The 21,027-nt window shown below is 41.0% G+C and overlaps 1 protein-coding gene across 2 annotated transcripts in view; it reads left to right on the forward strand.

Annotated features, from left to right (window-relative positions):
* Positions 1 to 17,357, forward strand: part of LOC118845408 (SLAM family member 9-like) — a 35,969-nt gene extending 18,612 nt beyond the window's left edge. Inside the window, exons 3-8 of one of the 2 annotated variants that reach the window (XM_036753310.1) lie at positions 394 to 669; positions 1,440 to 1,547; positions 2,050 to 2,088; positions 4,534 to 4,586; positions 8,931 to 9,008; positions 15,884 to 17,357. In XM_036753310.1, the coding sequence (XP_036609205.1) occupies positions 394 to 669; positions 1,440 to 1,547; positions 2,050 to 2,088; positions 4,534 to 4,586; positions 8,931 to 9,008; positions 15,884 to 15,931 (602 nt within the window). In that variant the 3' untranslated portion in view covers positions 15,932 to 17,357. The remainder of the gene's footprint in view (positions 1 to 393; positions 670 to 1,439; positions 1,548 to 2,049; positions 2,089 to 4,533; positions 4,587 to 8,930; positions 9,009 to 15,883) is intronic. The other variant, XM_036753311.1, reaches the window with a different exon arrangement.
* Positions 17,358 to 21,027: the final 3,670 nt, after the last annotated feature.

A 21,027-nucleotide genomic window follows, 5' to 3' on the forward strand; every position in this document is an offset into this window, starting at 1 on the left:
GTGCCACCCCAAATGCAAAATTTCCTAGTGATGACCCTCCCTAATCTCCAAGCCTAGTCTCTGTAGAAGTCTCCACTTTCACTTCAAACTATCCTATCCTCAACCTTCCTCTTCATCCTCCTTCTGCCTTTTTTCCTCTAGTTACTCTAGTCCTACCTCTAGGTCCCTCTGCCAATACCACTCCTTGGTAAGACATTGGTAGCAGCAAACTCTCAGGCCCCGTGATTATGAATTCCTAAACCTACTTTACCATATATAGGCATTCATAGAGCCTCCACAGGTAGCAGCTTACACCAAAGGAATGAGTAAGAATACTTATGCAAAGCAGTGGAACTGTTTATTACACAGAGCTAAGCTATTTTTCCTCAATTTCACGTCTTTTCTCCCACTCAGAGGAACTGAGCACACCCCAAGTCACAGCAAACTTTACAGAGTCTGAGAATGGTACCTGTAATGTCATTCTGCTGTGCTCCATGGAAAAGGAAGGGAAAAATGTGACTTACAACTGGATATCCCTGGAAGGTAGAGAGGAAGTCATCGCCTATGAGGGACCCAACCTCACAGTTTCCTGGAGACCTGGGGAAAGTGAGCCGAACTATATCTGCAGAGTCACAAATCCTGTCAGCAGTCAGAGGTCCCAGCCAATACCTTCTGCAGGGCTCTGTACAGGTAACCCTTCCTGTCTCTCCAGGAATCTCAGGAGAAGCCCTTAACAGCTCCAGTAAACAGCTTGACCTCCTTCCCAATTCTGTCATCCAAAAAAGTGCCTTTCATAGCATCATAAAATTTAGCGACAGAAAGGACCTTAGAGATATCTAGTTCAATTTCAAACCTCCCCCCCACCCCTCTCTCTCTCTCTCTCTCTCTCTTTCTCTCTCTATCTGTGTGTGTGTGTGTGTGTTTCATACACACACACACACACACACACACACACACACACAGTTCTTTCTACAGTTGAGCAAACCAAAACCCAGAAAAGTTAAATGATTTGATTTGCCTGGGGTCATATACATGAAAGTGGAAGATTAGGCTTTGCATTCAAGTCTCCTAACTCTAAACCTAATATTCTTTCTACTGCCTCATACTGCTTACCAGAATTCCATGGGCCCAGAACCCAACAGAACTTCTAAGACCAAAAACATCCTGGGGCTCTGAGCTTCTGTCTCCAGAACTTTCAAACCCTACCCCTAATATCCCTCCCTCAAACTCCACAACCCCATATCTTTTCAACACACAAAACTCAAAGCCAACTCTTCTCCCAGCTCTGCCCAGGGACCACCAGGTTACCCTTCCTGAGATGTAGTTTCTACTCATCCCATTGTATCCTGCCCAGGTCATCAGGATGGCCAGATTAAGAGGGAGGAAATTCCAGAGGCAGGGATGCTGGTTCAGTGTCCCCAGCACCACTCATGTTATCTTTTCCTTTCCAAATCCTCAAGGAGCATCATCTAGGAATTATGTTAAGCTGATCATAGGAATTGTAGTTGCGGTTGTGCTGTGTGTAGCCATTGTGATTGGGAGTGTTTTTTGGAAGAAAAAAAGACAAGGTGAGATTTCCTTGAAAGAGAAGTTTCTGTAACCTAAGTTACTAATTGGTTTCCCCTAATACTTCAGGATTGCAGTGATATGTATGCTAGCTATACATTCCTGTTCTCATTATCCCCAAACCTTTCTGCTCTGGTGAAGCCCATCACTCTGATTTGGGGAACAATATTGGGACCTCTGGCCCCACACATCACTCTTAATGGGTCACAGTAAATCTATAAGTTGACTATTCTGTTCAGATGGTTTCTGGGACACATAATGACCTTGTGTGGTGATAGTCTATTGAAAACTGGAGCCCTGTCCCTGGAAACATCCTCCTTTCTTTCACTTGGACAGACTCTTCATTACACATGGGACTTTATTGTCCAGCATAATCTGTCCCACCTTTCCACCCCTGCCTTCCTCCCCACCCTCTTCAGGAAATATTGGAATGGGAAGAGGAGGAGTAATGGCTTCTCTCTCAATTGCTATCACCTTTTTCAATTGCTGAGTTTATCTTTTCAGGTTTCATCCAATGCTCTCCAAACCATGTTCAGCAACAGGGTAAGTTTCCAGATTCTGAGTTACCTGGATTGATACCGTTAAGAGGAACTCCTGGGTTGCTGCACAGTGGAGAAAGGGAATGAAAGAAGCAGAAGGAGGTACTTTGTAGGCAGGGGGACATGAGATCATGGTACCATGGTACTATTAGACAGTATTACTGATGGCAAGGGACAGATTTTTGCTGTCAAGAAGACATAGTTTTAAGTCATTCCTCTCTTACCAATCCAGCAACCATGGGCAAATAATTCTCTGTGTCTTCAGACAACTAAGGGTATAAAATACAGTCTGGTTACTGATTTGCACTGATAAAGAGAGATTCCACACTGGGAGTTCCATCCACATCTGGATCTCTCCCCCCCACAAAAAATGCGATGGTCTCTCTTTAGTCACATACTCCCGAGTGGGAGCAGATTTATCCTGTTCTACTCTGCTGATGACAAAATTTAAGGCTCTAAGAAAAGTTCCTTCAAACTCTGCCATTCTCTGACATTGCAATAGTTTTAATTTGTCAGTAAAATGTCATTAGCTGACCAGTGATCACTGATGGAATAGCCAGCCTGTAACAGGAATGCTGGGGGGATGCTTTATACTCTTCTTCTCCCACCCCTCCAATGACTCAACACAGAAAGAAGGTCCAGGATATCAGTACTCTGAGAACACATTATCCTTGCATTTCTGGAGCAGCAATCCTTGGACTGCTATGCAATGACTCCATTCCCACCTCAGAAGTAAACTGAGGGATGTAGCTGTTCCAGGATCACAACCTATCACAAAAGGACTCACCATGCATTTTAGAACCTCAAACAGAGGAAGAAAGCTGCCCAAAATTGAAATCGGCTGCCTCAAGAGGCGATGAATTTGCTATCATTCAAAATCTTCAAGTACAGGCTGAGGACCACTTGTTGGAGATGCTATAAAGGACTTTTTTATTCCGGTATAAGTAGGACTAAATGATCTGCATTGTAGTAGACAAGGACCCGGATGTGGAGTCAGACAGGTACAAATCTTACCTTAAACACTAGTTCTTTGACCCCGGAAAAAAATCAACCTCTCTGTGCTTTAGTTGTCTCATCTGTAAAATGAGGGGGTTAGCCTTGATGGTCCCTAACGTCCCTTCCAGCTCAAAATCTATGATGTTGTGACCTCTAAAGTTCCTTCCCACTCTGAGATTCAATGAATGCACCAGCTCTTGGAAAGAGAAGGCGGAGAATAAGGGGTGGAAATCTAGAGGGGAACATTCAGCCTCTGATTTGAATATAGTCAATAAGCATAGACCCTGTCTCCTAATGCTTACAATAGAACGAAAAGAGTTCCACCTGGTGTCCACTCACCATGCCACCAGGCCCCTATCCTGGAGGGCAGAGAGCTAGTAACTGCCCCAAGTCACACAGGAGAATCACTTGAGGAGAGTTTGGAAAATGATAGTGACACAACTCACGGGCTGCCCGTGAATCAGTGTAATAGTGTGGAAATTATTCTGGGTTATGTCAGGAGAAATACATCACATGAGAACCACAGGGCCCTATCCCATTGTACTCAGAATGCGTCATTCTCAGCTCAGGGTCTCAAATATCTATGTCTAGCCCTCACAACTAAAAAGGAATGAAAATTTAGAGAAAGGAAAAATGTATCTGGATTTCTGCCTTTTGACAGTCTCTCACAAAATCCTTGAATGTAAAATGGAGAAATATAGACTGGATGATAAAACATTTGTGTGGGTTTGCAGCTAATTGAATGATGGCACCTTAAGAGATCAACAGAAGTTAAATGAGACACGCATGCCAAGATTCTGTCCTTGGCTATGTTCTCTTCAACATTTTTATCAATAATTTTAGTGAAGCTATAGATGGCATATTTATCAAAATTTTGTTCTTATTGTTCAGTTGTTTCAGTCATGTCTGATTCTTCTTGACTTCATTTGGGGTTTTCTTAGCAAAGACACTAGAGTGGTTTTCCATTTCCTTCTCCAGTTCATTTTACAGATGAGGAAACTGAGGCAAACAGGGTGAAGTGACTTGCCCGGGGTCACATAGCTAGTAACTGTCTGAGGCCAGATTCAAACTCAGGAAGAAGAGTCCTCCTGACCCCAGGGCTGGCACTCTATCTACTATGCCACCTACCTTCCCCTTATCAAACTGGTATAATACATATGGCGTAATACATGCATATAGCACCTAAAGGTTTACAAAGTATTTTCCTGACAATAGATCTATGAGATAAGTAGTACAAGTATCATTATCATCTATTTCACTTATGGGGAAACTGAGGCATAGAGAAGTTAAATGACTTGCCCAGCATCATGTCAGAGCCAGGATTTGAATCCAAGTTTCTCTTGACTCTGGACCCAATGTTCTTTGGGCAGGAAGTCTTCAAGGCTGTGTAGGACTTTTGGTTGGTGGGATCAGGAAGTCTCTATGCTGCTGATCCTGCCCTTTGTGTCAACAGAGGCTACCACTGATGGGACCACAGTGTATGCACAAGTCAGTCATCCATACGGGGTAAGTCCTTTCAGCCATTCAACTGACACCTCTTGTCGTTCAATCATTTCAGTTGTGTCCAACTCTCTGTGACCAGCCTTGGGGCTTTCTTGGTAAAGGTATGGGAGTGGTTTGCCATTTCCTTCTCCAGCTCATTTTACAAATGAGGAAACTGGGGCAAACAGGGTTAAGTGACTTGCCCAGGGTCATACAGCTAGCAAGTATCTGAGGGCAGATTTGAACTCAGGTCCTCCAAAACCATATCATTAATCTAGCCAACTCACAAGAGAAACAAAGCAGGGAGAGCATTATCCAAGGGCTCCTAGACCATGCGCGTCAAACTGCAAAGTCACGTGAGAGTATCACAGCCTACCCTGACCCCTCCTCAGACTTCCCATAGAGTTTCTAATTTGTACCAGATAGTTTTACACATAATCATATGCTTCCTTCTGGGATTTCCTGGCTGCTGCATAAGCACTAGTCTCTTCTCCCACTGCAATGAGGGCAGAGATATTATCTTCTCCTTCAAGTCCATACCCTGCCACTTACTAGCTATGTGACTGTGGGCAAGTCATTTAACCTCTTTAGGTCTCCATTTCTTCCTACAAAATGAAGAGCTTGTAGAAGTTGGCCTCTGAGGTCCCTCCAGGGCCTCTAGATTGATGAACCTAAGATTCTATGCTCTCTGAGGTTCTTTCCAGCTTTGACATTCCATGAATCTATGGTTCTTTTGTCTCCCAGGAGAGCTGGCACAGTGCTAAGTACACATAACACATACTCAATGACTTCTTCTATTCAAATTAACGTTGTTGTTGTTCAGTTGTGTCTGTCTCTCCATGACCCCATTTGGGGTTCTCTTGGCAAACATACTGGAGTGGTTTGCCATTTCCTGCTCCAAATCATTTTAGAGATGAGGAAACTGAGGTAATCAGGGTTAAGTGACTTACCCAGGCTCCACAGCTACGAAGTGCCTGAGGCTGGATTCGAACTCAGGTCCTCCTGACTCCAGGGCAAGTGCTCTATCCACTGTGCTACCTAACTGCCAAGCACAGAATTACATGCATAGTATGTGATTTCTCTACTATAGGAGGTCTTCAGATATACACTGGGGATGCTGGGGGTGGGACGCGTTATTCAAATACAGGTTGGATTTTTAAAACCCTCAAAAACATCCCCAGCAAATGTTCATCCATCCTACTTTTGAAGAATCCAATGACAGGGAATTCACCTCTTGAGGCAAGTTGGTCCTAGGCACTGAACTAGTCTAGGAATCCAAATACAAAAAAAACAAACAAAAAAAAAAACAAGCTCCAAGGAGTTTACAACCTACTCCAAATCAAACTGAATGGCTTTTGAGAGAAAACAAAAGATCCAGAGTTTATGATCAGTTCAAAGGCAGGGGGCTATTTATTCTCCAAATCATTTGAAGGTTTTACATAGATAAGATAGGGGAGCTCTGAGCCAATATGAGGAAGAGAAAGAGAAAAAATACTGCTAACCCTAACAGCCTAGAGCCCCCACTGCAAGCAGATGGCCTTGGCCTTGTATCATGTATGCTCTATCCTCATTTATTAAGTACCTGCAAGAGACCCTCAGTCCCTAAATATCTTTGTAACCCTTCAAAGCCAGCTTCCAATCATTTCCTGGAAGATGTAGAAACTGTCCAAGCTTCTCCTCCTCTACCCCCTTTGAAAAAGACTGTCATTTTTCTTTCTGTGGTGCCAGTAACTAGAAATTCTGAATCTCCAAGTCCCTTTTTTTAACTGTAAAATCAACAGCTTGCCCCTGCTCATGAAGAGAAAGAAAGGAAATCACCAATACAGATTATTTCACATTTTTTTCCCTTTCCCCAAGAAAGCAGAAATGCTTAAGGATCATAGAATCATAGGATTAGAGCTGGAAGGGACCTTAGAAACCATCTAATCCTACCCCCTCAATTTATAGATGAGGAAATTAAGGAACTGATACTCAGCAACCCAAACAATAAGTGCCAACCAGAAAGTTTAGAGGGTTCTGTTCAGTAGGGATTATATGGAAATGGAGTATTCTGCGGCCTCTTGTTGCCAGTAATACATACATACATGCATGCATACATACAGACATACATACATACATATATGTGTGTGTGCATATATGTCTACATATATACATGTGTACATATATGTATACATATATACTATCTTAGACAGAAGTTGGAACTAAGTAGCTATGGCCCCTCTACTGTGACTTGCAGACAGTTACCTCTAGGGTATGATCACCCTGGACCAGAAATTCTTTCCAGAACCTATCAGGGACCAGATATCTAGAATTCCAGGGACGTTTCCGGAAAGTGAAAAGCAGGTACTACCTCCAGCTAAAAAGACCTGAGGTACTCGTGAATGCTTGTAGTATACATTTAATAAATGCCTGATGAATGGATGAATGAATACAATATGCCTAAGTAAAATGGGCTCCAAGAATAATTTAAAAAATAAATTTGTATTGAAATATTTTTATTTTACATTGCCTAGATTGTCCCCTCCATACTTTTCTCCCCTCTAAGAGATATCCCTTATAACAAGAATTTAAGTTAAAATAAAAGAAAAATCTTCAACAAGACCACTCAATATACCAAAAAAGTTTTGACATATACAATATTCCACACCAATAGGCTGCCCTCACACACACACACACACACAGATACACACACACACACACATACACCCTTCTGTATATGAAGTGAAGGATAGTGGGGCAGTCCAAGTCTCTTCCTTGGACCCCAGCTTGTTCTTTATATCTTGGTGACATTCATTTAAGATTATTTTGTGGTTCAACAAGCATTTACTAAGCAATTACTACATGCCAGGGCAGCTAGGTGTCACAGTGGATAGAGCACTGAGCTAGAAATCAAGAAGGATGAGCTCAAATCTGGCCTCACACACTATCTGTGTGACCCTGGGCAAGTCACTTAACCCTGTTTGCCTCAGTTTCCTCATCTGTAAAAATGAACTGGAGAAGGACATGGCAAACCACGCCAGTATCTTTGCCAAGAAAAACCCCTAATGGGGACGTGAAAAGTCAGACACAACCAAACAACAATAACATATGCCAGGGCTTGTGCTAAGTGCCATGGATAAAAAGAAAGGCAAAAACATCCCTCAGGGAGCTTATATTCTAACGGAGGGAACAACGTATAAATAAACAGGTTTATACAAACCACATACAGAGTAGTTGAAAGGTATCCTTAGAGAGGAGAATGTGGGGACTTAGAAAGAGCATGCCCTTGCATACAGACCCCTAACTCATATTACTCAACAGTGATATTTCTTCCCAATCAAGGAGTTTGAATGATGTTCATCAAGGAACTATTATTTCTTCAGTGTGTAAATTCCTTCTACCTAGCCTTCTATAATTTAGTATATAAGTCTTAAACAGATGCCCAAGGCCCAGAAAGGTGTAACTTTCCCAAGATCACCAATTAGGGGGAGGCAGGATTTAACCCAGTTGTATCAAACACCATGGCCACCATAGCTGCCTCTCTAAAATTATATTCATTTTAAACAGATTTCACCTTGATAGAAATGTTGAAGAATCAAATGATAGGGAATTCACCACCTACTGAGGCAATTTGATCCTAGGCACTGAACTAGCCTAGGGAAAAGGAAGGACTACCCAGTACTTAGGAAGGGAAAGAAAGCCCAAGGGTAGATACGTTTATGAGGGCCCATTCAGCTTCTTGTCCTTCCTCATGTTCTACACATGCTGATTTCACGTAGTATGTATTCATTTATTCATTCACCTATCCACAATATACCAGTTATGCATTAAAGGGCCTACTAGATACAGAAACTGGAAAAGGTAAAATCCAATCTAAACCTACAATATGAAGGACCTACTATCCATAAGGTACCCGCATAACAAAGAAAAGTGGAGAAATAGCCCTTGCCTTCGAGGAGGTTACATCTTTCAAGGAGAATATACCAAGTAAACAAAGGATTGTTATATACACACCTTCATCTGAAGAGGTGGATGAAAACCCCAACAAGTAGGATCCTGGATCATAGGGGATAAGGAACTAATGGAATTTCCTAGCACATACGCCTTATTCTCTGCTGTTCATCCTTTTACTAATCCATCATGACCTATTTATTGGAGGCATTTCATTTTCTTCCCCATTCCTGATCCTCCAAGGGCTTACAATATTTAAAACTCAAGAAATTTGGGGCCCTATTAGGTCACACAGACTAGGGTCTGGAACATGACACCTCCCACTGACTCCAGCTATTCCCCACTTTTGTCATACCACCCACCTAGGGTCTTGAATCTATACATAAATGTCATTGTCATCTTATTCCTTATGATCTAAACAGGCATTTTTTTTTACAGAAAAAGACCAGAAGTCCTAACATTCCAGACAAAAAGGATTCCATCACAATCTACTCTACCATCCAATCACCTAAAGAGGTATACACTAGACACTCTCTGAGGTGTTATTCTCATATAATTTGGAGGAGGGTCAGGTAAAGAAACTTTACAAGCTATGACAGGGAGATAACTGGTAGTTAATAGCATTCCTCTGTCAACCAAATGAGTTCTGAAAACAAATAATGGAGAAAAAGTGGAAAAGATTCAATCCACATTGAAGTTGACCTAGAAGATAGAGCAGAGGTTTCTAATCTGTCATAGTCCTTAAAAGAGAAGAGCTTCTCATTTTATGTTTTGAGAAACCAAGGAATGGTAATAGAAGAGGAATGGAGATGACTGCTCATTTTGCACTGAAATGGAAGCTATTTTACAAGCAGTCACTTGTGTCAAGAGAGGGAAGATACAGGGCTCCTCTAAGTTTGCATCCATAGTTCTTTGCAGCTATTCATACTTGATTTTTGAGAACAAAGGTCTTTGAGGGAAAGCTCTGGGTATAAGTGGGAAGCAAGTTGAATTGAGCTTTGGGATTATGTAGTCCCATTGTTTTGTGTGACTATATGCTTCTTTGTCACAAGGATTTGTTTTTCTCTTTACATTTGGAGGGTGGCAGAGACTTAATGGTGAGGGGAGTGGGTCATAGTGTTGACATACAAAAAGAGAAGGAAAGAAAAGAAATAAAAGTGTCACTGAAGCATTTTTAAAAACACAGAAGAGAATAGAATTTCAGAGGGAAACAGAGACAAGCAGGACATCTTTAAAGGCAACATGTTGAATTTCTTACAAATATTTTTAATCAATCCAGATGTAATAAAGATTCACTATTGCACACATAATCCTCTTTTCCATTCTATTTAGTATATAGAAATGTATTCTCTCTTAGTGTATGTCTGCATGTGCATCCATCAAATTCGGAGTAAACAATTCAAAACAAAATTAAAGATCATGCTTTAGGAAGACTTTTAAAAGTCAGTTCACTAAGTCCAGAAGAATTGCTGATGAGGAACCTAGCTCCTAATAGGTCAAGTAGCCTAATGGGCCTATGCAAGAAGCCATGGGGGGGTGGAAGAGCAGAAGCACAAGCAGAGCTGACCAACACAGGAAAGGAACCTGGACTGAGAGCAAGGCTGACTAAGAAAAAGGATTATGAGTTTATAAGTGTGTTGATGAACTTTCTCCCTATCTCCAATTACAGAACCTACAGTGGTAATCCTATTATCTTTTTTCTCCCCCAGAGTTCCTTAATGGAAGCCTGAAGCCTTTTTTTCTGGGCTAGGAAAGTTGGTTTTGAAAGTTTATTTTGTCTTTATAAACATTATAGTAGTTATCTGCCACTCAGACCTTGTAAGTATACCCAGTGAAGGTATACCTATTGGAAATACAGTTACTCGAGTAGAGAACTGAGCACAGAAACATCCTCACAGAAGATGAAGAGGTATTCTAGACCTCTTCATAGACAAGCCAGACAGAGAGGCAGGCAGGCAAGCAGAGACAGAGGAAGTCAGACAGAGAGGGACACAACAGAGAGAGGAAGAGAGAAAGGAGGGAGGAAAGAAGGGGGGAGGGAGAGAGAGAGAGAGAGAAAGAGAGACAGAGAGAGACAGAGACAGAGAGAGAGAGACAGAGAGAGAGAGAGAGACAGAGAGAGAGAGAGAGAGAGAGAGAGAGAGAGAGAGAGAGAGAGAGAGAGAGACAGACACAGAGAGACAGAGACAGAGACAGAGAGAGCATTTATTAAGCCTTCACTATGAGTTAGGCACTGTACTAAGTGCTAGGGTTACAATAACAAGAAAACAAGATGATCCCTGCTATCAAGGAATTTGTGTTCTAATAGGAGAAGCCATAATATGAAGAGACTCTGGAAAACTGAAGGTGTAGGCAATAAGAGAGGGGAGGAGAGTACTCACACAGAGGCAAGGCAGCTGGTGGGGAGGTGGAGCAGGACAGTGAACTAGAAATAAAGTGAGCAGAGTGGTTGGGAAATCTTCAAGCTATAATGTTCTAGGTATAAAGAGAATACAGAGAATTATAAATCCTTTGATATTACTTCCCAGGGTTGAGAAGGAACATTTACAGGGAAATGAACGTAGTCTATGAGTCAGTAGAAATGTGGCTAAATAACCTCGCTCACTCATCCCCAAGGAATACCACAGTCTCCAAATACCAAAATGACAGGGGACGGAAGTCAATAGAAAATCTATGATGGGTATAAATAATAATAACTAGCAGAGAATTTGTTGTTATTTGTCTGACTTTTTGTGATCCCATTTAGGATTTTCTTGGCAAACATACTGGAGTGGTTTGCCATTTCCTTCTCAAGCTCATTTTACAGATGAGGAAACTGAGGCAAACAGTGTTAAGTGACTTACCCAGGATCACACAGTTCTTAAATGTCTGAGGCCTGGTTGGAACTCAGGGCTTCCTGATTCCGGGCCCAGCTCTCTATCAACTGCACCACCTAGCTGCCCCTAGCCAATAAGAGCTAACATTTATATAGAACTTAAAGGTTTGCAAATCACTTTGCTAATATTATCTCAATTTATCTTCACCACAACTGAGAGGTAGTTGCTAGTATTATTCCCATTTTATATATGAGGAAACTGAGGCTGAAGGAACCTAAGTATTTTGCCCAGGATCATGCAGCTAGTATATGAGGTTGGATTTGAACTCGGGTCTTTCTAATACCTAGTCCAATGTCCTATCCACTATACAATCTAATAGCTGAAGAATAGTGCCAACAATGATGAATGCAAGATGTGTAACAGGTATCACCCAGGAAACATATGATCAGAAAATGAAGTCTACTGGTCATATAACAAGAGCAGGAACTATCATAAAGATACCCTGAGTACTGCCATGGAGTGTTGCAGGACCCAGAGGAAGACCTCCAATACATTGAATGTATCTTATACAGAAGATTTATGGGAGGATATAAAACAGAATGTGATATGGATGACTTGTGTTTTCCCCCTTTGAAGGAAGGACCCACAATGATGATATTGGTGACATTGAAGTATTATCTATTTTTTTATTTATTTTATTTCCAATCCATGGAACAAAATAAGTGTTTCCATAACGCAGTACAATAAAAGACATGACTACACATGAAACTGCAAATCTACATTGTACAACTTGCTGTTCCCTCCAAATATAAAACAAAGTTATCGTGTAAATTTCTTTTTTTCTTCCCTCCCCACCCCCTGCCCTAGAGATGGCTACCATCAGACACAAATAAGCATATGTATATATATATATAAATATATACAAGTATATGTATGTATATATACACGCATATACATATATGTATATATGCACACACATATATATGCAAAATCATTCAATATATAGACTTCTACTTGGTTTTTCCTCCGGATATGAATAGTATCTTTCTTCATGTGTCCTTTATTTTTAATGTGTGTATTCATAATAGTCAAAATGACTTAGTCACTCAAGTCATTCTTAGAACGATGTTGCTGTTACTATATACAATGTCCTCTTGGTTCTGCTCGCTTCACTCTTCATCATTTCCTGCAAGTCTTTCCATGCCTTTCTAAGATCATTGAGCTCATCATTTCTTATAGCACACTAGTATCCATCACAACCACACACTACAACTTGTTCAGCCATTCCGCAATTGTTGGGGATCCCCGCAGTTTCCAAAGACAGCTGCTATAAATATCCCGTTCACACTCAGTTATAATTACTATTCGTGAATTTCCTTCCATCTTATTTTTACTATTTTCTTTCTCAGATTCTAATTTTTACCCTATCCCTGTTATCTTATCTTCTCTCCCCACCCTCACACCCCCCCCCACTTCACCCATCCCTCCAAGACTCCCCCATTCCCTCTCCCTGCCCCAACTCAATCCAAACACCTCTACAAAAGTCTCCCCATCCTTTCCACCCATTCTCCCAAATCTCAATACACGCACCTCTAAAAGTCCCTCCCCCACCCTGTCCCCCAGTTTTCTCACCTCTCTATGTGTTCAAAAGACTTCTACACCCTTCCGGATGTACACATTGTTTCCTCTTAACCCAGATGAGAGTAAGGCTTCAACATTACCAGTACGGTTTCAGCATTTTACCCCCACCTGCTTCTTCTGTATTTCATTGCTCCCTTTTACCTTTTCCTATGCAATTTTGTTTTTTAGAATCACCTCATCATATACAACTCAGCCCCAATCTTTCTTGCAAACTATCTTAGTAATAATGACAGTTTTAAAAATACTGATAACATTTTCATATATGTAATAAGTAAATGGTTTGACCTTAATGAGTGTCTTTAATGTTTCCTTTACATTTCTTCTGGATCTTTTATATCAAATTCTCCATTGAGTTCTGGTCTTTTTGTTACAAATACCTGAAAAGTCTTTCAGTTTGCCAAATGCTCATTTTTTTTTCATTCAGGATTATACTCAACTTTGCTGGAGAAGTTGTTCTTGGATGCAAACTCAGCTCTTTTGCTCTTTGAAATAAAATGTTCCAAGGCCTACAGTCTTTTAAAGTAAAAGCTGCTAGGTCTTGTGAAATCCTGACTCTATTTCTGCAGTATTAAAATTGTGTTTGTTTTCTTTTTGCTTGTAATATTTTCTCCTTAACCTGCGAGTTTTGAAACTTGGCTATGACATTCCTGTAAGTTTTCCTTCTGGGATCTCTCTCAGATGGTGAATGGTAGATTTTTATCTTTTTCTACTTTATCTTCTTGTTCTAGAACTTAAGGTCAATTTTCTTTAAAAATTTCTTGCAATGTTGTAACCAGATTCTTTTTTTGTCATAACTTTCAGGTAGCCTGACAATTCTTATATTGTCTCTCCTTGATCTGTTCTCCAGATCAGTTATTTTTCTAATGAGATGTTTCAGATTCTCTTCTATTTTTCTAGTTTTATTATTTCTTGATGTCTTATAACATCATTCAATTCCTCTTGTCCAATTCTAGTTTCAAAGAAGTTATTTTCTTCTTTAAGATTTTGAACCTCTTTTTTCCAATTGGTTAACTTTCTTTTCATAATTTTCTTGGATTGTTTTTATTTTTTTCCTAATTTTTCTTCAATCTTTCTTTTTTGATTTTTGAACTCCTTTTTAAAATCTTCCAAGAACTCTTTTTGAGCTTGTGACCATTTGATGTCACTCTTTGGGGTAGGAGTGGCTTTTTTTAACCTCATTATCTTACTCTGATAATGAACCCAGATCTTTCTTTACACCACCAAAGTAGCTTTCTGTGGTCGGGGTCTTTTTCCTTTGGCTACTCATTTTTATTTTGTTTTATTTTATTTTTAGCAGCTTATTATTATAATCAAGTTTTAATTCTGAGTTGTAGATCATGTTGCCCTAGGCCTCAGGTCCTCCTTACTATTATTTTCTGAATTCTATCCCCAGTACTCAACTGCACTCACTGGTCATGTGCTCACTCCTCTCTACCCACAGCCACAGCTGGGGATCACTTCTGGTCAGTATCAATAGGATTGGCTTCCAGAAATAGCAGGGAGTCCTTTAATCCTCCTCCACTTTGCTGTCTGCTGTTGCTTAGATGAACATTTGTGAGGTGAAAGTTCCTGAGACTTTGAAATAATTTCTTGAGGCTTTGAGTGAGATGAACGTTGAGGTGAAATTTCTTGAGGCCTAGTCTGCTTCCTGACAGAGCTGCCCCAAGGCCTGCTGTTTATTGAGTTAGCATGGGCCTGTAGATGTCTACACTTCACTCAGGCCCTGGAGGTCCTGTCTTTCCTGAGGTTTTCTCAAGTTGTCTTAGGAAGACAACTGCTTTACCCCTTTATTTTTGCTGCTCTACATTCACTTCGTGGAGCCAGTAGTACAAAAATTATCTACATTTTATGGATGAGAAAACTGACACTTGGGGCAAATGATGTGCCTAAAGTCAAATAGATAATGTGACTGGGTCAAAATTAGAATCCAAGTCTTCAGACTCAAAGTTTGGTGCTTTTCCATTATACTAGCTGCCTTGTCTATAATGCTTATTATGAAGTGTAGCAGTTGTCTACAGATTTCCACCTTCTAGGTTAAATGCTGTGTAGACTGAATAGACTACATAGGACCTATGTTTATATCATCTTGTGGGAAGAGCTTCTGATTGCACCTAGAGAATATTATGAAATTTGTTCTATGTGAGCTTAGGGAAACTGTCCCCAGGGTCATCACAGGGATCAGTGTCGGAAAAGAAGGTTAAGAAACTATAGGTGCTGCAACATTACCAGTCATATTGCAGAGAAAGATGGAAAGTTTTGTAAAAATCCCCCAATCAAAAGCAAAACAAAAAGAAACCTTTTCTTCCTCACCCTCAGTGTTATCTGGAGAATTTAGTGGAGAGAATTGACTCTTCAACCAACCACCATTTCATTATATGGTGTTGGATAAATCATTTCCCCTCTCTAGTTTTAGCTTCTCCATCAATAAAATGGGATCGATGACAGTCTGTGACACTGAAGGAAAGTGCATGTGTCATTGTTCTGAGCTCTTAAGAAGCCCACAGTTCTCCTGCCTCAGATTTGTCTTCTTGGAATTTATTCATAGAAGAACTGAAAAAGCAATTTAGTCAGTAACCAAAATGGTCTTCAAAAACTGAAATGAATGTTCAGAAGAGATTCATTAACTTCACCAGAACACACTTAGGGATGTCAATATAATAACTAAAATCAACAGAAGTCCCTGAGTTTCCAGACTACTGTCCATCCGATTGCTATCTGACCTCTCCCATTTTGGCTCCATGACTAGCTAATCTCATTTTCCAATCATACATTTCCTGGCTGATATCTTTTATTTCTTCAGCTATACATTCCACTTGTCTATGCCATCTATCCTGGTTCTACATTTCTCTTGCTATGACTGGCCAAGTGGGGTCAGAACTACATTGCTCCTGCTCTCCATTAATATTCCATGTGTCTTCCTCTTCCTTCCAACAGAAAGCAGCCACACTTCCTGAAACATCTGCTTACAACAAACACACTTAAGGAACCAGAGAAGAGTGTTGCTTCATTTCTCCAGACATCAGTGTCTTCGTCTATAAAACAAGGGGGTAGATTGGATGATCTGAGGTTCCTTCCAGTGCCTAATCCTATTATCCTATGATATCTGCTTCCCTCTGCCTTTCCACTCCAGCAACGAAAGGATGGCAGACTTTCCCATGGGAAAGGTCATCCTCCATTTGACAGGAAGGTCAGCAACTCTTCTTGCCAAGTAAACGCAAATTCTGGACATCGGATATTATCCTCACCCACTCTTCAGAAATAAACCATGATATCTAGGTTCTGCTGCCAAAGAATTGTCTTCACACCCAGAAACTAAGTCAAGTAGCATCTCCTCAATGCCAGGCCAAGATATATTTCAGAAACATGACTTGTAGAATAACTTTTCTTTGTGAAATTAACTTATGGGGAGCAAGAGATACAGGATTCAGAAGAACTGGAAGCTGTTCCCCCATTGAGAAGTCCATGGAAGCAGGGGGCCCAGAAATCATCATTCTTCCATGGAGACTTCAGGCTACTGGGGATTTCAGCATCCCAATCCTCTTATCCTCACCACGCACTCTCACTTAGATGCCTTGCCATCTCTCACTCCTACCCATCCAGTAGGAGGACCAGTCTTCTCCTCCCTGAGCAGTGCCAGTTCTGGGTCATCAATGGACTGCCTTCCTTCTTCTCATTCTTTGAAATCCACTATTCTTTTCCAGTTGCTTCTGTTGACTAAGGTTCCTAGAACCCATTCCCACCTTGCTTAGTGACTACAGAACCTGACATGCATTCTGCTTCTTCTCTTCATATCAAGGCATCCCCTTCAGAGACTTTGACATCCTATCAGTGAGTCTTTGCACACTCTGGCCTCACATTCCCTTGGCCTTCATAATTGTAAAGGCCTCCTCCTCATCACATCAGTCATGCATTTCTCCTCACGTTTGTGTTGTTAGACTTCATCAAGGTAACACTGGAAAGGTAAATGGATCAAGAAGTTGGAAAAGACTTGAATTCAGCACCTACCTCTGATACGTAATACCTCTGCGATCATAGGCAAGTCTCTTCACACCTCTGTTTCCTTGTCTGTAAAATGGGGGATAAAAATAAATGTCTCCCCTACTTCACAGGGTGGTGGGAGGATAAAATGAGGTAGTTTATGTATAATGTAATAATCAATGGGAAGCCCTTGATCTGCTAGACTGCGGCATCTCCCACAGAGCTGGGTATGTATGCTCTCAACCCCAACTAAAGGATATGCATGACCAGAGGTTCATGGTTAGTTGTATCCCTTTGACTATGGGCTGTTCCTAGAGGATTATCTACTGAGCCAAGAAAAGCCACCCTTTCTGTGGGCTGTAAGGAATGAGGAAAGACTGCTTTTAGTAAAGTTGTTGTGAGGCTCAAATATGATCATGTTTGCAAAAGCACTTAGCACAGTGCCTAGCACATAAGAGGGCTCTAGAAATGCTTATTTCCTTTCTCTTCCTTTCTGGCCTCTTTTGAGGTAACCCATTTGTCAGGACATAGTCAACACTAGCTCTCCTTTGGACTTCCAGCAAGAGGAGGGGATTTCTTTCCCTCTCCCCCACTCCAACCCTAACAATAGCAACTGATCTATAAAGCAGCAAGAGCCTACATGCATGCCCAAATCCATGGGAACTCCATTATGGGAGTTCATCAGATCAAGGAATTCTCCTGATCGCCCCTGCCAAAAATGAAAAACATTTTGTGAACTACAAAGTGCTATATAATCAGATATTTTATCTCAAGCTTGAGATTCCCCTTTTTTATCTCTATCCACTGAAACAACTTTATACCTAATCAGAACTTCTTGATTCATGCAAGCTGTTAGCCCCATTCCAGCTACAATTGTCACCCCTGACCAACTTATTCATTCAACAAGTATTTATTAAGCACATACTATGTGCCAGCCTATTAGATGTGGGAAATACAAAGACAAAAATGGCAGCCCATTTTATGTTTTCTCAGATTTGGACTCTGTAGTCAATAACCTTAAGAAAGCCCTTACTATCACTGTGGGCTACCTCTCCCCTTCAAGCTTTTGTCATGTTTTTGTACCAACCCCTGATCCTAGAACACCACCTTCCATCTTCTGCTTTCTTAACTCTGTGGGAAGTACAGATTGTATAAAGCATAGAGAAAACTGATCAAAGTTAATCAGTCAAACAATAAACATTCAGTCAACAGCCTGTGAGAGAGTCTGAGAAGATACAGACCCTGTCCTCAAAGCACTTTCAGTCTAGTGGAGGAAGACAGAGTACACCATAAAAAGTTAAATAATTCTCGAGTAGTAGAGACAATCAGTCCACTGGGACTTTGGAGAAGAGGAAGGTCAGTATGGGCTGAAAAGGTCAGGGGAAACCACAGAGGAAGTAGAGCTTTCAATTGGACCTTGAAATGGGGGTGGGCTTGGGATAAACCAAAAGGAGGTGACAGGCATGGGAAACTGGAGCAAGGGTGAGCATGCTGTGTTAGGGACAATAACATGATAGTCTGACTGAAGTAGGAGGTTCACAAAGGAAATAGTGAGAAATTCAATAGAAAAAGGTTGAGACCAATTTATAAAAGGCCTTCAGGGATAAGCTAAGGAGTTTGGGCTTTATTTTTTTTATTTTTTAGGCAAGCCAGCCTAGCTGAAGTAGCAGGGCACCACAAGGGAGAGAAAGGAGGCAGTATGTGCCAGGAAAATCAAGCCACCATCACCATCACCACCTTCACCACCATCTCATCTCAAACCCAGTGGAGACAACTCAGGACCCTGAACCCAAGAGCCGTGGAAATAGTAGTGCCCCCAAACCACTGGACCAGCTTCCAGACCAGCCCCTATGACCAACTGCTACCAATGGGAAGATAGACACAGGAGCCCTAAGAGTGAAGATGCCCCCCAGGCCATCAGTCCTGCTTCCAGCCTACCCCCTTAAAGTCACCCTCTGGAGAAACAACTCCTACGGAGAAGAGGCCAGACAGCCCCCTGAACTGCCACACATAGGGCAAGGCAGCCTAGCCTAACTGAGGCAGCAGGGTACCCTGGAAGAGATATAGGAGGCAGCATGTGCCAGGCAAGTCAAACCACTGCCACTTCCTTGACCATCATCCCCCTTCAGACCCCAGTGGAAACAACCCAGGAGTCCAAGAGTCTTAGAAACAGCAATGCTTCCAGCCTAGTGCCCTGAGCTGTCATCCTGGAAAGCAGACCCTGTGGAGATGCAGCCTGGCACCTGCTTTGCCAGGTGCTACAGCCACAGCTACTGAAGACCCAGACAAGAAAATTCTGGGTACCCAAGTCCTTGGTATCGTCAAATGGTTCAACATTAGAAACAGATGTTACTTTATTACTTGCTTTTCCGCTAAGGCCCTCCAAAGACCATAGGACTTTTCCATCTGACACAGGTAAAACCTTCCATATGTATGGTCTCCCCCATCAGAATGTGAGCTCCTGGAATTGATGAACTCTGAATGCACATTGAAGTATACTTTTTAAATTTTATTTTCTTTGTGCTTATTATTTTATTTTGTTTGTGTATTCTTTTACAACATGGCTAATACGGACATATCTTTTATATGACTTCACGTGTATAATCAATATCAAATTGCTCACCATCTCAAGAAGGGGAGTGGAGAGAGAGAAAATTTAGAACTCAAATTTTTTTAATGATTGTTAAAGGTTTTTTACATGTCATTGGCAAATATTTAATGAAATAAATAAAATAATTTGAAATAGCTTTGAGTTCCTTTAGATCTGTGCTTTGCACATCATAAGGACTTAATAAATGTTTTTTTCATTCATTCATTATCCAGTAGATACTCACCATTATATAAATGACTACCAAATCTCCTGTCTGACCCTTCTTCTGAGGTGGCAACAGAATATCTTTACCTGGATGTCCCATCAGCACCTCTAATTCTGTCCAAAATGAAGCTTATTTTCTTCCCCCCAAAACCTACTCCTCTCCCTGATTTCACTATTATTGTCAATGATGCCACCATTCACCTTGTCTCCCATGTTTGAAACTTTGCTGTCTTAGACCCTTAACTCCCCTGTCCCGTACATGTCCAAATTGTCACTAATTTATGTTGATTCCATCTCTAAAACAACTCTCACAATCATCTCTTTCTCTCTGTTCCTACCACCATCACCATTATGCAGACTCTTATTACCTATTACCTTCCTATATTTTTGCATAGCTTACTAAAAGCTCTTCCCATAGCCATTCCCTCTTCCTTCTTAACCTTTTTTTGTGTAATGGATCCCTTTAGAGGTCTAGTAAAGCCTACGGAGCCCTTCTCAGAATAATAGTCTTATGCATAAAATAAAATATGTACCATTATAATGAAAACCAATTTTATTGAAATATAGTTTTCATAATATTTTGAAAATAAGTTCACAGACCCCAAATTAAGAAACCCTGCTCTAAGTAATCCTTCAGGTAGCTGCTAAAGTAATCTTCCTTATACATAATCACATTGTTGCTCTGCTCAGAAATTGTCCCTGGCTCCTTATTACCTGCCCATTAGAGTTCAAAATCCTTTGCCTAACATTCCAGGCTCGCTACAGTCTGGGACTACTTTACCTCTCCAAACTAATTCTATATTACTCTATACCAAATACTCTATAGTCCAGTCAAATTGGACTATTTTCTATCCCTTGCCTTCTCTCTCTGCCCTCCCCCTGCCATGCACTATGCTTTTCTACTTTTACACCTTCAGTCATGCAATTCTCTATATCTGAAATGCCCTCCCTCCTTTCTACCCTTTGCCGGCTGAATTCTTAACTATCCCTCATGGTCTAACTCAAATACCACTCCTTCCAGTATTCTCTCACCAATCCTGTTGATCCATAATGATCTTCTCTTTCATATTTCATATAGAACTTTGTTCTGTACCTTTCTAATGCCCCTGTCATGTAATGTATTATAATTGTTAGCATTTGTGTCTTACCACCCCTCCCCCATGAGTCTGTGTTGTTGTTTGTCCTTCATTTTGAAGAGGACCAATGACATCACAGGATAATGCTTTGACTTGTGTGGGTTTAAGTGAGGCAGAGTTGTACAAAGTCAACAGCCTCATAGTCATCA

The sequence above is a fragment of the Trichosurus vulpecula genome, chromosome 4 (assembly GCF_011100635.1).
Source record: "Trichosurus vulpecula isolate mTriVul1 chromosome 4, mTriVul1.pri, whole genome shotgun sequence".
Taxonomy (NCBI): domain Eukaryota; kingdom Metazoa; phylum Chordata; class Mammalia; order Diprotodontia; family Phalangeridae; genus Trichosurus; species Trichosurus vulpecula.